Consider the following 15,033-nt stretch of genomic DNA (forward strand, 5'->3'; position numbering starts at 1 on the left):
TTTTCTGTGTGTGAATGGATGCATAGGTTTCTTGTGTGTGTATCTGTAGTATGTAGTGTACAGTATGTGTTTTTCTGTTAATAGATGAGTGGATATGGATAGACTGCCTGTGATTCCTGAGTATGAGCAGACCTGAACCCACAATTGCCTCTGCTTTAGATCCTACACAAAAAAACAGAGTAATTGCGTCCAAAAATTGTAAAAATATCAGAAATATTTTATTTAAATAAATATCCACATAAATGACAGACTAATGTAATATACAGACTCCGAAACACAAAGCATACTTCAAAAGCTCATGTGTGGAGGTCACAAAGAACACTGTTATAACAGCATGGGCACAGGCAAACAATCCTCAATGGGATTAATATGTAAATGAAGAGAATGACACGCCTAACAAATAAATCACAGAAAGAGCATAGTGCATATAAAGTGCTTAGGGAGGGATCAAGTGAAATGCTGAATAGCCTTTAAATCATTGTCACTCTCATATGCATACCCATTATAAAGACCCCAGTAAGGAAATCCGCATCTTACCTATTAATAGCTGCCAGTGTATGTACCAAGTACTAGTAACATAGTAACATAGTTATTAAGGTTGAAGGGAGACTTTAAGTCCATCTAGTTCAACCCATATCCTATCCTAACTTGCCCTAACATGTTGATCCAGAGGAAGGCAAAAAAAACCCATGTGGCAACAGTAAGCTTCACATTGGGGAAAAAAATTCCTTCCCGACTCCACATACGGCAATCAGACTAGCTCCCTGGATCAACGCAATATTAAGGAGACTAGTGTATATACCCTGTAATATTATACTTTTCAAGAAAGGCATCCATTCCCTTCTTAAATTTTAGTAGTGAATCACTCATTACAACATCATATGGCAGAGAGTTCCATAGTCTCACTGCTCTTACAGTAAAGAATCCGCGTCTGTGAGTATGCTTAAACCTTCTTTCCTCCAGACGTAGAGGATGCCCCCTTGTCCCCGTCACAGGTCTAAGAGTAAAAAGATCATTAGAAAGGTCTTTGTATTGTCCCCACATATATTTATACATTGTAATAAGATCACCCCTAAGCCTTCGATTCTCCAACTAAATAACCCCAAGTGTAATAACCTGTCTTGGTATTGCAGACCCCCTAGTTCCCTAATAACCTTGGTCGCTCTTCTCTGCACCCGCTCCAGTTCAGCTATGTCTTTCTTATACACCGGAGACCAGAACTGTACACAGTATTCTAAGTGTGGTCGCACTAGTGACTTATATAGAGGTAAAATTATGTTCTCCTCATGAGCAACTATGCCTCTTTTAATGCATCCCATTATTTTATTTGCCTTTGCAGCAGCTGCTTGACTCTGGCCACTAAATGTGAGTTTGTCGTCCACCCATACACCCAGGTCTTTTTCAGTGACTGTTTTGCCCAGTGTTTTACAATTAAGCACATAATTATACAACTTGTTCGTTCTACCCAAGTGCATGACCTTACATTTATCCCCATTAAAGCTCATTTGCCATTTATCAGCCCAAGCTTCTAGTTTACATAAATCCTCCTGTAATATAAAATTGTCCTCCTCTGTATTAATTACCCTGCAGAGTTTAGTGTCATCTGCAAATATTGAAATTCTACTCTCTATGCCCCCTACAAGGTCATTAATAAATATGTTAAAAAGAAGCGGGCCCAAAACTGACCCCTGTGGTACCCCACTGCTAACCGTGACCCAGTCCGAGTGTGCTCCATTAATAACCACCCTTTGTTTCCTATCTCTGAGCCAGCTCTTAACCCACCTACACATATTTTCCCCTATCCCCATTGTTCTCATTTTATGTATCAACCTTTTGTGTGGCACCGTATCAAAAGCTTTTGAAAAGTCCATGTACACCACGTCCACTGCATTCCCTTGGTCCAGTCCGGAACTTACCTCTTCATAAAAGCTTATCAGATTAGTCTGACAGGAACGGTCTCTTGTAAACCCATGTTGATATTGGGTCATAAGGTTATTCTTCTCCAGATATTCCATTATAGTATCTCTTAGAAAACCCTCCAGGATTTTACCCACAGTTGAGGGTAAACTTACTGGCCTATAATTTCCAAGTTCAGTTTTTGTCCCCTTTTTGAATATTGGCACCACATTTGCTATACGCCAGTCCTGTGGTACAGACCCTGTTATTATGGAATCTTTAAAGATTAAAAATAGTGGTCTATCTATGACTGTGCTTAATTCCTGCAGTACTCGGGGGTGTATCCCATCCGGGCCCGGGGATTTGTCAATTTTAGTGATTTGTAGACGCTGCCGTACTTCCTGCTGGGTTAAGCAGGTGACATTTAATGGAGAATTTTTATCCCTGATCATGTTATCCGTCATGGGATTTTCTTGTGGAAATACTGTTGAAAAAAAGTCATTTAGCATATTGGCTTTTTCCTCATCCTCATCCACCATTTCACCCAGACTATTTTTAAGGGGACCAACACTATCATTTTTTAGCTTCTTACTATTTATGTAGTTAAAGAATATTTTGGGATTATTTTTACTTTCTCTGGCAATGAGTCTCTCTGTCTCAATCTTTGCTGTCTTGATTTGCTTTTTACAGAATTTATTTAATCTTCTGTATTTATTTAATGCCTCATCACTACCTACTTGCTTTAATTCTCTAAATGCTTTATTTTTATCTCTTATTGCGCCCCTTACAGCTCTATTTAGCCATAGTGGTTTCCTCCTATTTCTCGCATATTTATTCCCATACGGTATATATTGTGCACAGGTCCTATTCAGGATGCTAATAAACGTCTCCCATTTTCTTTGTGTATTTTTATGTCTCAGGATATCGTCCCAGTTAATTGCACCAAGATCATCTCTCATCCATTGGAAATTTGCCTTCCTGAAGTTTAGTGTCCTTGTAACCCCTCTACTACACATCTTATTAAAGGATACATGAAAACTTATTAATTTGTGATCACTATTACCCAAGTGACCCTCAACCCTTACATTTGATATGCGGTCTGGCCTGTTGGTTAATATTAGGTCTAGCAGTGCCCCCCCTCTTGTTGGGTCCTGAACCAGTTGTGAAAGGTAATTGTCTCTCATCGTTGTCAGAAACCTATTACCCTTGCTGGAACTGCAGGTTTCGGTTCCCCAATGTATTTCAGGGTAGTTGAAGTCCCCCAAAATAATGACTTCTCCTTGAGTCGCTGCTTCATCTATTTGCTTTATGAGGATATTCTCTGTAGCTTCCATTATTTTTGGAGATTTATAACAAACCCCTATCAGTAATTTATTATTTTTCCCCCCTCCCCTTATCTCTACCCACAGGGACTCTACAATTTCATTAGATTCATATATATTATCACGAAGGATGGGTTTTAAGGATGATTTTACATATAAACACACGCCTCCCCCTCGCTTATTTGTACGGTCATTTCTGAACAGACTATAGCCCTGTAAATTAACAGCCCAGTCATGGCTCTCATCCAGCCATGTCTCAGATATCCCCACCATGTCATAATTATGTTCCAACAATTACTAGAAATGAACATTTTATTTACAATTATTTAATCTGTCCAATTACTTTTGGTCCCTTTAAAAACAGGGTGGCACATGTTAAGGAGCTGAAACTCCTAAACCCTTCATCCAATTTTAATGTGGATACCCTCAAATGAAAGCTGAAAGTCTGAACTTCAACTGCATCTGAATTGTTTTGTTTAAAATTCATTGTGGTAATGTCCAGAAACAAAATTAGAAAAATGTTGTCTCTGTCCAAATATGTATGGCACTAACTGTACAGACACTCTATTCGAACCCCCAGGCACGAGTGTATACACCTGGATTTTTATCTGATGTATTTCCATTAAGAAAGGGCACACGCCAGGACTGCCCACTGTCGCCCTTACTGTTTAATATGGCCATCAAACCCCTGTCGAGGGTCCTTAATAGCAAAGAAATGCGGGTCAGAACGAACGGATATGTATCACTGTTTGTAGGGATGTAAAGTGATACAAAAGTTCTGGGCATTAGTTTGGGACTTTACCAAGGGGTTAGGGGGAAAGACTGGGATCTCAATCCGATGCTCTGGATTTTCCATTATGACTTGGACATGGGAAATGGGAAGGGGAGGAAGTCGGTACTGCATGATCTAGCAATTCCAGCAAAGAAATGCATCCTGAGGCGATGGCTTACGGGCGAGAGCCCGACTGTGAGGGAGCTAATGAGTAATATTAAGCAGGTAATGTATTTGGAAAAGTTGGAAGCTGAAAGAGACAAAGCAAAACCAATGGAGCAGTTCTTCAGTAAGTGGAGAGGATTTATCGAACATAAGTGCACTCGGGACGAGATCATTCGGATTATGACTCCGTTCCTGCCGGCGGACTGGTACTTAATGAATGATCTTCAGGGTACCTTGGGAAACTTAAAGGTTAATACATCTTGATTTTTTGATCATTGTCACCACACTGTAGATACAGGGTGGGGGTCTGGCTCGAGGACATGGCAAGGGTAGGGTTGGGGGAGGGTGAAGATTATGGGTTTGAGAACTGTTTTCTCTTATTTTCTTTGTATACAGATACCAGGGGTGGATTAAGGGTAGCCAGGGTCCCGGGCTGTTCAGACTCTGTGGGCCCCCCCGGTCATGCGACGGGGTCGGGAAGTCACTAGTTTTCATGATGCATACTGTGCGTCAAGGAGCAGGAAGGGGTTAAATACTGAGGTAAAAAACTCAGAAAATACATGTGTGCACACGAGGCCTCACAAATACTGAGGTAAAAAACACCAAATACTCAGCGTGTCCATGAGGTCTTACAAATACTGAGTGAAAAACTCACCAAATACTCAGCGTGTGCACGAGGCCTTATAAATACTTAGGTAAAAACTCACCAAATACTCAGCGTGAGCACGAAGCCTTATAAATACTGAGGTAAAAACTCACCAAATACTCAGCGTGTGCACGAGGCCTTACAAATACTGGAAGGCTTCCACCCAACATCTAGTCCTGACTCACCTGTACCTAACATAGAAACCAGCTAATAGTCTGCAATCACCTGCTGACCTGGACCCATGACCTGTCAGACAAGTTACTTCACATGAGTCACACAGAGGCTTCTGCTTCATGAACTTGCCCAGATAGAAGAAGCAGCCTGTGGCCGGATACACAGGAAGAAACGCTCCTCGTCACAGGTTGTGCCCAACATGGCAGCAGAGGGATTAGCGCCACAGACAAGTCGCCGTCTCCTCACACACTGGACACGACACTGCATCTGCCGACGAACAAGCACACATTGCGCAATATTAGTCATGTCCCAGGATGTTCAGCATGTGGAGGACCAAGGGGGGACAAAAAAGACCCCAGGATTGGAACAGGAGCATGGGAAAGTGGACGGCGGACGGAGTGGCAGGGTTCATATAGGGGTCGGAGTTAGTAAATATATATATATATATATATATACACACACACACACACACACACATATTGCTACATGCGGACAGCGCACACATGCACAATCCTCAGGTTGTATAACTTTCAACTGGTCAAAACATTTCTCTCAGTAGGCCAAGAAAGAAACGTGGTAGGAATAAAGTACACCTCATAGTAACTTATGTGTGAGGCAGAGGTGACAAGACCCGCCATCTCGTGCCCACCTTACTAGAGGTGCCCACATATAACAAAGTTGATGGAAACAGACAACTTCCACTATGATGATTGGTTACCAGCCGCCCGACCACACGCATTTCACAACTAGTCACACCCATGTCCACGCCACAACCACACCCATTTAGCACCGCTGATCACACTGAATGGTACTGAGGGCACAGTGGCTGGCATTATGGGCACGGTGGCTGGCATTGTGGGCACAGTGGCTGGTACTGTGGGCACAGTGGCTGGTACTGAGGAAAAGAAAGAACAGAGAGAGAAAAAAGAAAACAGAGAAAGAAAGGAGAGAGAGAAAAAAAGAAGAAGGAAAGAGAGAAAACGAAAGAACAGAGAGAAAGAACGTGGGGAAAAAAAGAAAGAACAGAGGGGGAAAGAACAAAGAGAGAGAGAGAAAAAGAAAGGGGAAAGAACAGAGAGGGAGAGAGAAAGAAAGAAGGGGAAAGAAAAAATAGAAAGAAAGTGTAAAGAAAGAACAGAGAGAAAGAAAGAGGGGAAGAACAGAGAGAAAGAAAGAGGGGAAAGAAAGAGAAGTAGAACAGAGAGAAAGAAAAATTCTGTAAAGATACCATACCAGTCTGGCTCACATTGTAGTGCCCACCTGAGCCTCCTGGTGCAGAACATATCATGATCCACTCACATGGCCGACATTCCCGAGTCCAAGGCGATCTCGCTGTCCGCGCTGTCGGAGGAGGACACGGTGATGGATCTGAAGCATTCCCTGAAGTGCCTCCATGGTTCCGTCACAATCTCCTCCCGAAATTAACTCATTTACGGTCAGCTTCCAGCATGTCACTTCCGATGGAACGTCACGTGCGAGTTTTCAAATGCTCCTCGGAGCTCCGCCGTGTACTCCTGTGTCCGCGGGAAAAGTCAGCTCCCGGTCGGGGCAGTGGCGCAGACTCTCAAAATCTGGAACGGTTGGGAGGTATGAAAGCTCCCCATGATACACCTTGTATATGCATGGCTCCGAACACCTCATACACACACGGTTCCGCTTTGTATGCCTCGTACACACACAGCTCCACTCTGTACACACATGGCTCTACTCTGTAAACCTCGCACACGAGCGGCTTCACTCCATACACCGCTCCGCTCCGTACACGTCCTACACGAGCGGCTCCGCTCCGTACACGTCCTACATGCTTCGCTCCGTACACCTTGTACATGCGCGGCTCCTCTCCATCCACCTCGTACACACGCGGCTCCGCTACGTACACCTCGTACACCCACGGGTCCGCTCCGTACACCTCGTACACACACGCAGCTACATCCACCCTGTAAACCCCTCCTGACCCCACACATACTTGACTGATTCAGCACGATGACAGTCAGCATAGTTACATACATCGAGGGCTGTGCTTGCGCACAGGACCTGTGATGAGGTCACAGGAGGGGAGGAGTCAGGAGTTACATGATCAGGGGCCTCCGACTGAGATGCCTCATCATGTGACCCCTGACTCCTCCCCTCCTGTGACCTCATCACAAGTCCTGTGCGCACAGAGCAGGGATTTATCAGTGAGGAGCTGCTGTGGCCGGTGGCGGATTATAATGGGGCAATTTACCCTGGGCTGGTGGGCCCCCCCACACCACTTGGCCCTGGGCTACCGCCCATATTGACCTCATTATAATCCGCCACTGACAGATACACAATGGCATCGCTTATCTTTGTTATGGTAATTGTAATTATTGTTGGTAATGAAAAACCATGCAAAATCAATAAAAATGATTTGTTAAAAAAAACTATATGACCAGGGTTGCATTATTATGGTGCATGAAGCCAGTTAGTGATTTAAAGCCGCTTTATTGTATTTCTGTAGTTGTCTGGTTTTGGTCCATGTAGTCACATGGGATGCCATATATGTATAATATGGGAATGTGATTTTGTTTTGCAGGTGCAAAGTTCCCCATAAAATGGACAGCCCCTGAAGCAGCGCTGTATGGAAGGTTCACAATCAAGTCAGATGTGTGGTCATTTGGTATTTTACTGACAGAACTTGTAACTAAAGGAAGAGTCCCCTATCCTGGTGAGTGTGCAAACCTGCCATCTCTCTACAGAGATGAGACAAATAACACAATTTTGCTAACTGTGAATTTCAATATACCGTATATACTGAAGTATAAGCCAACCCCCCCCCTAATTTTGCCACAAAAATCTGGGAAAACTTATTGACTCGAGTATAAGCCTAGGGTAGAAAATGCAGCAGCTACTGGTAAATTTTCAAAAAAAAAATAGATACCAATAAAAGTAAAATTAATTGAGACATCAGTAGGTTAAATGTTTTTGAATATCCATATTGAATCAGTAGCCCCATATAATGCTCCATACAGTTCATGATGGCCCCATAAGATGCTTCATACAAAATACGCCCCATATAATGCTGTACAAAGGTTAATAATGGCCCCAAAGATGCTCCATAGAATAATATGCCCCATATGCTGCTCCATAAAGGTTATGACCACATAAGATGTTCCATAGATTATGCCCCATATTCTGCCCCATAAGATGCTCCATAGATTATGCCCCATATGCTGCTCCATAGATTATGCCCCATATGCTGCCCCATAAGATGTTCCATAGATTATGCCCCATATGCTGCCCCATAAGATGCTCCATAGATTATGCCCCATATGCTGCTCCATAGATTATGCCCCATATGCTGCTCCATAGATTATGCCCCATATGCTGCTCCATAGGTTATGCCCCATATTCTGCCCCATAGATTATGCCCCATATGCTGCCCCATAAGATGTTCCATAGATTATTCCCCATATGCTGCTGCAAATAAAAAAAATGACAAACTCACCTCTCATCACTGGGGGCCAGGTGCCGATGTCCTGAGCAGGCGAGGACACCGGCGCGCTATGGGGGCCAGGTGCCGGTGTCACCGATTGCTCAGGCCCCCGGCACCTGAGATATTCACCTGTCCCCGTTGTACCGCCGCGCGCATCTCTGTCTTCCGGATCCCTCTGTCAGTGACTGTTCAGGCAGAGGGCGTGGCACACACTAAATACGTCATACCGCCCTCTGACATGTACGTCACAGACAGAGGATGCAGAGGACAGAGCAGCGCACGGCGGTGGAACAGGGACAGGTGAATATCGCATATGCTTACCCCCTCCTGGTGTGGTCTCTGCAGCCCCTTCTTCTTCCACGGTCTCTGGCAGCTCTTCCTTCCTTCAGCGGTCACGTGATACTGCTCATTAAAGTCATGAATATGCGCACATTCATGACTTCAATGAGCGGTACCACGTGGCCGCTGAACACAGGCGCCGGACATCTTGGGAGAAGCAGGGGGCTGCAGAGATGCGCCAGAAGGGGGTAAGTATGATCTGACACTCCCTCTCCCCTGCCGACCCCCTGGCGTATATGACTCGAGTATAAGCCGAGAGGGGGGGGGGGGACTTTCAGCTCCAACAAAATTGGCTGAAAATCTCTAATTATACTCGAGTATCTATGGTAAATAAATATAAATGTATATCTACAGCTCTGGCAAAAATTAAGAGACCACTGCAAAATTTTCAGTTTGTCTGATTTTTCTCTTTATAGGTATATTTTTGAGTAAAATGTAAATTGCTCTTTTATTCTATAAACTGCTGACAACATGTCTTCGAATTTCCAAGCACTAAATTTTTTATTTATTTTCTGAAAATAAGAAATGGTCAGAATAACAAAAAAAATGCAGGGCTTGCAGGCCTCAAATAATGCTAAGAAAACAAGTTCAAAATCATTTAGAAACAGCAATACTAATGTTTTAACTCAGGAAATGTTCAGAAATCAATATTTTGTGGAATAACTATGATTTTTAATCACAGCTTTCATTCTTGCTCGCATGCTTTCCACCAGTCTATCACACTGCTTTTGGGTGACCTTATGCCACTCTTCGTACAAAAATTTAAGCAGTTCTTCTTTGTTTGATGGCTTGTGACTATCCATCTTCCTCTTGATTACATTCCAGAGGTTTTCAATGGGGTTCAAGTCTGGAGACTGGGCTGGCCACGACAGGGATTTGATGTGGTGGTCCTTCATCCACACATTCATTGACCTAGCTGTGTGGCATGGCGCATTGTCCTGCTGGAAAAAAACAGTCCTCAGAGATGGGGAACATTGCCTGAGCAGAAGGAATCAACTGTTTTTCCAGGATAACCTTGTATGCGGCTTGATTCATACGTCATTTGCAAAGATTAACTGGCCCAATTCCAGCCTTATTGAAGCATCCCCAGATCATCACCGATCCTCCACCAAATTTCACAGTGGGTGCAAGACACTGTGGCTTGTACGCCTCTCCAGGTCTCTGTCTAACCATTAGACGACCAGGTGTTGGGCAAAGCTGAAAATTAGACTCAGCAGAGAAGATTACCTCACTCCAGTCCTCTATGGTCCAATCCTTATGGTCTTTGGCAAACTTTAGCTTGTTATTTTTTCATTCCTATTACTTTTGGGATATTACTAGCACTTGTTTTGCCATCCAGCTTGTCCTATTGCAAGAGGATTGTGAACACCACAGCAGGGTTTTTTATACTTTCCTTGGTTAAATAAGATTTGGTTCAGGTGATCACCTAATCAGAAGCACATTAAGTAGAATGAGGTATACTCTGGTTGGAATTCAACTGACACTGCAATGGAATGGCTGTCAGACATGTATAGAAGCTGATTTTTATAAAATTGTGCAGTGGTCTCTTTTTGCCAGAGCTGTATAATCGTATTAGCTTATTATTTGCATCTGGCAATACTACAGTATAATCTTCTAAAGCGTCCTTCCACTGTTCTTCAGTTACTGAAGGAATCAATTGATGCCATTTGTCCTCAAAAGAGTTGACTGAATATTTCAAAGTTCGGTTCGGATTATGATCGCCGAATTTGCAATATTCGCCGATTCATTCATCGAATATTCATCAAACGCCATTCAAGTCAATGGGAGGCAATAAGAAACGCATACACAACACCTTCAAACGGGCCCAAAAGCTGCCAAAACACATCAAAATAGGGGCAGACACCAGGAAATTGGCCTCAATTCATCCACAGTACAAATTTTATAATAGCACAGCAGCAATCAGCCATGCATGAGGTATCAGGGTCTGGGCCAGCATTTACAGCTTAAAATTGAATTTCAAATTATGATGAGGTGAGTGAGGGATCGGTGTAGGCCTTCTGTGCTGGGAGCCCTAATACCACATGCAACAGCTCAACCTGCTTTCATGCTCAGCCACACTCAGGTGGCACAAATGTCAGTTTCGTAGACTACTTTTGTCAGAAAAATCTAAGGATAGTAACACAGGTAGTTGACTCAAAGGAGTTGGAGGCCTGCAAGTCTCGGAGGTCTACTGATTCAGGCAACACACATTAAGGAGACCGAATCAGGAGTCTACACATTTACAAAAAAAATACTGACAGACACCACAAAAGTGGCATCAATTGCACCACAGTAGAAATAGTATAATAGAGACAGACACATCTTCCACTACAGCCAACCCAGCAGATGTACACCCAACCAGGACTTCACACATTTCCAAATATTAGTGGCAGACATTGATAAAGTGGCATCAATTTTACCACAGTAGAAATAGTATAATAGGGACCAACACATCTTCCACTACAGCCAACCCAGCAAATGGACACTCATCCAGGAGTGTATACATTTCCAAAAATTAATGGCAGACACCACCAAAGTGGCATCAATTTCACCACAGTAGAATTAGTATTATAAAGAGCGACATCTCTTACACCACAGCCAATGCAGCAGATGGACACCCAACCAGGAAAGTTCATATTTCCAAATGTTAGTGGCCGACACTACCAAAGTGGCATGAATTTCACGAAAGTAGAAATAGTGTAATAGGGACCGACACATCTTCCACTACACCAGCAGATGAATACCCAATCACTAGTATTCAAATTTCAAAAAGTGATTAAAGTTAAATTTGCACCCTGGAGTAGGCTCCCATTATCTGTGGCTGGACGCATTAACCTGATTAAAATGATACTACTCCCTAAATTTAGCTACTCCCTTCAGCACAATGCAGTAGCGGTGCCCAGGTCCTTTTTTGTAAATCTCAATTCCCTGGTCACGTCCTTTATATGGGGGAAAACTAGGCCCAAACTTATATTGTCCACTTTACAAAGACCAAAGAAGGGAGGTGGGGCGACGTTGCCAGATTTTTTCCTATACTACTTAGCTGGACAGCCTAAAGCTTTAAGTAAATGGATGCCGGGTAATTGCCTCCCCAATTCTGAAAGTCACTTGCTTCAAGCTGCACAAGCGGATTGCCCTTTAGTGTTCCTTGAGTTGGAGAAAACTAATGTCCCACGTCTGCTACCCCTGCTCCGGCTGGCACAATTAATATGGAGACAAATCAAGAACGTAATTGGGTTTAAAGATTTTATAGCTGAAATGCCCCTGTGGAATAATAACTATTTTCCGGGGTTGTTGAATCACCCAACCACCGTTTTTTGGATTCAGTGTGGCGTCTCTTCAATGGGAGACTTGTGTGACCGAGGGATCTTAAAGTCTATTGAACAATTACAGGTCACACATGATATTCCGAGATCTCAATTTTTTCGTTATTTGTAGCTGAGATCGGCTCTTCAATCACATATGAGGGGTAGGGGTGTGGGCCGTACTATTTCATCTCTACCTCTGATAGGAATCCTCAATTCGCAGGGTCCCCAGGGTCTCATATCCTCTTTGTATACATACATGCTGTCAGTAGGGGCAGAATCGACCATAAGCTCCATTAAGAGGAGGTGGGAACGACTCATCCCTAATGCGCAAAGAGAGGAGTTGGAGGAGATTCTGGAATCTCCGATTGGAGTATCACCATCTATTAACAATAGAATGATACAATTATATATAATTAATCAATCGTATTTGACTCCTAATTAATCAATTGTATTTGACTCCGATGCGACTTTTTAGGATGGGTCGGCTTCAATCATCAGAATGTTTGCGATGTCACTTGCCAGATGCGGATTTTATTCATATGGTGTGGCAATGTCCCACCATCCTACATTACTGGAAAGAGGTGACTACACTACTGACATCCCTGGTACAAACCCCTGTCCCTCTAGAGCCATTGGTCTGCTTGTTTGGGGTATGGGAGGAGGAGATTTGGGATCGCTATACTGGGGTCTTCCTGCGCGAGACGCTGTTTATGGCACGGAAGGTGCTGGCATTGCGGTGGATGGGGGGTTCATGTCCTTCCCTTAGATTTTGGATCGAGTTGATAAATTTGATTGTTCCATATGAGCGCATGTTATACCAAAATAGGGGATGCCTGGGCAAATTTGAAAAGATTTGGGAGAGGTGGAATTCCTCTCATCTTACTTTGCAAGGCTGAGACATTACATGCAACATAATATGATATAGGAGACCAGGCTGCTGAAATAGGAGATACTAGTTGATGTAGTGGTAGTTGTAGTTTAGGAATTTTCTGAATGATACGACAAGGCTTGTGGAATTGGATTGATATACATGCTGGAAAATGTATAGCCAATTATCCTTTAGGTATGTTTGGAAGGATATGTACATATGGCCTTGTTTATCTATAAGAGTGTGCAATCTCTTTGCATTGTATTTTACAATGGACAGAAACATGTGTGCTATGTATAATGCTTGTTATCATAAGCTATTATGTATGTTGTACATTATTTGTGTCCTGAGGTTCAATAAACGAATGAAATAAAAATTTCAAAAAGTGAGGGCCTGACACCACTGAAGTGGCATCAATTTCAGGAGAGTAGAAATAGTATAATAGGGACCGACACAACTTCTACTACAGCCAACCCAGCAGATGGAGACCAAACATGACTGTTCACATATCCACAAATTTGTGTTAACATCTGCAGCAGGCACAGAAGCCACACTAAAGACGTCACAGAGGGCAATTACGCAAGATCAATGCAGCACACTAAAAACTTCAACATAGCCTAGTCTGTACTGTCTGCCATTTGGGTGCAAAGTCCTTGGAGATCCATTACTTGTTCATCTTGATGAAAGTTAGGCGGGCTACACTTTCAGGTGACAACTGGCTGCGCTTATCCGTCAGGACACCAGCAGCAGCGCTCAAGACACGTTCTGAGAGAATGCTGGATGCTGGGCATGATAAAACCTCCAAAGTGTAAGGGGCGAGTTCAGGCCACTCATCCATTTTGGAAGACCAAAATGTGAAAGGGTCCAAACCCTCCCTGATATCCTATTGATATTCAGTTCTAGATACCCCTGCACCATCCTTTCCATTTGTTCACCACGAGTCAGATTTGGACTCTCTTGTGCTGGTGCACGAGCTGGTCTAAAAAAAAGTGTCAAAGGACTCATAGAAATTACTTCTGCAACTTCCACTACAACTGCTGCTGCTGATGTTTTGGCATTGACGATTTGACGTGCCAGAGTTTGAAAGTCTAGAGCTGTGATGCACACTGTGTGCCTCACTGCTGTCATTGGGAAAACCTCTCTTAAGGTTGTTTAAATGCATGTTTTCAAACTGCAGCATTCGCGGGTCCCTTTCTAGGGTGGGAATCATCTGGCAAAATTTTGTCTTATAATGTGGATCTAACAGAGTGGCAACCGAGTAGTCCCAACTGTTTTGAATCATAACTATATGGGGATCATGTTGGAGATAGTGCAGCAAGAAGGCACTCATATGTCAGGCTCTTCCATGAGGTCCAAGCCCATGTTGTGTTGGTGGCTGGGTAACACTGATACTTGTTTCCTCCTTCCCCACTTCCGCCAACCATGAACAACAGAGAGAGGATGGTTATCCTCTTCATCTCCTGACAGTTGCTCACCCATAACTTCTTCCTCCTCCATTTGTTCCTCCGATCTTGCACCTTCACTGACAGTTTGTCCGTTATCACCAGCCCCCCTCGATCATAGTTATTCACCCTCCCTTGGTACTCTCTTCTGTGATGACAGTCTGGAACTTTGAGACAATGTTATCCCTTTCTGCATCCTCCTCTGCTTCCTCCTCTTCTTCTGGGACAACAACCTCCTCCCGCAAACTATTCAAAGTCTTCTCCAGCATATAGATGACTGGAATAGTGATGCTGATGATGGCATCATCAGTGCTAACCATCTTAGCGGCCATTTTGAAACTGTGCAGAAGGGTGCAGAGGTCCTTAATTTGTGCCCACTACGTAAACGTGATATGTGCTACATCCGTACTGTGTTGACCCAGACTTTACGATATGACATACTGTGTCAGGGCTCGTAGCTGCTGCCACCGTTGCTGCAACATGTGCAGAGTGGAATTTCAAAGAGTCAGCACATCACATATCAACTTGTTAACTGGCATGGACAAAGATTTCTGTGTTGATGCAAGTCGATGACCTGATGGGTGTGAACGGAGGAAGTGAGCACACAACTTCCATGCTTTCTGCAGCAACTCACCCAGGCCAGGATA

At 43.5% G+C, this 15,033-nt stretch overlaps 1 protein-coding gene across 4 annotated transcripts in view; it reads left to right on the forward strand.

Annotated features, from left to right (window-relative positions):
- The window catches only part of FYN (FYN proto-oncogene, Src family tyrosine kinase), a 292,152-nt gene that overhangs the window by 249,356 nt on the left and 27,763 nt on the right, over window positions 1–15,033 (forward strand). For all 4 annotated transcript variants that reach the window (XM_073575994.1, XM_073575992.1, XM_073575991.1 and 1 more), the window contains one exon: window positions 7,530–7,661. In XM_073575994.1, the coding sequence (XP_073432095.1) occupies window positions 7,530–7,661 (132 nt within the window). The remainder of the gene's footprint in view (window positions 1–7,529; window positions 7,662–15,033) is intronic.

This window comes from Dendrobates tinctorius, unplaced genomic scaffold (assembly GCF_039654945.1).
Source record: "Dendrobates tinctorius isolate UK_male_01 unplaced genomic scaffold, ASM3965494v1 ptg000046l, whole genome shotgun sequence".
Classification (NCBI taxonomy): domain Eukaryota; kingdom Metazoa; phylum Chordata; class Amphibia; order Anura; family Dendrobatidae; genus Dendrobates; species Dendrobates tinctorius.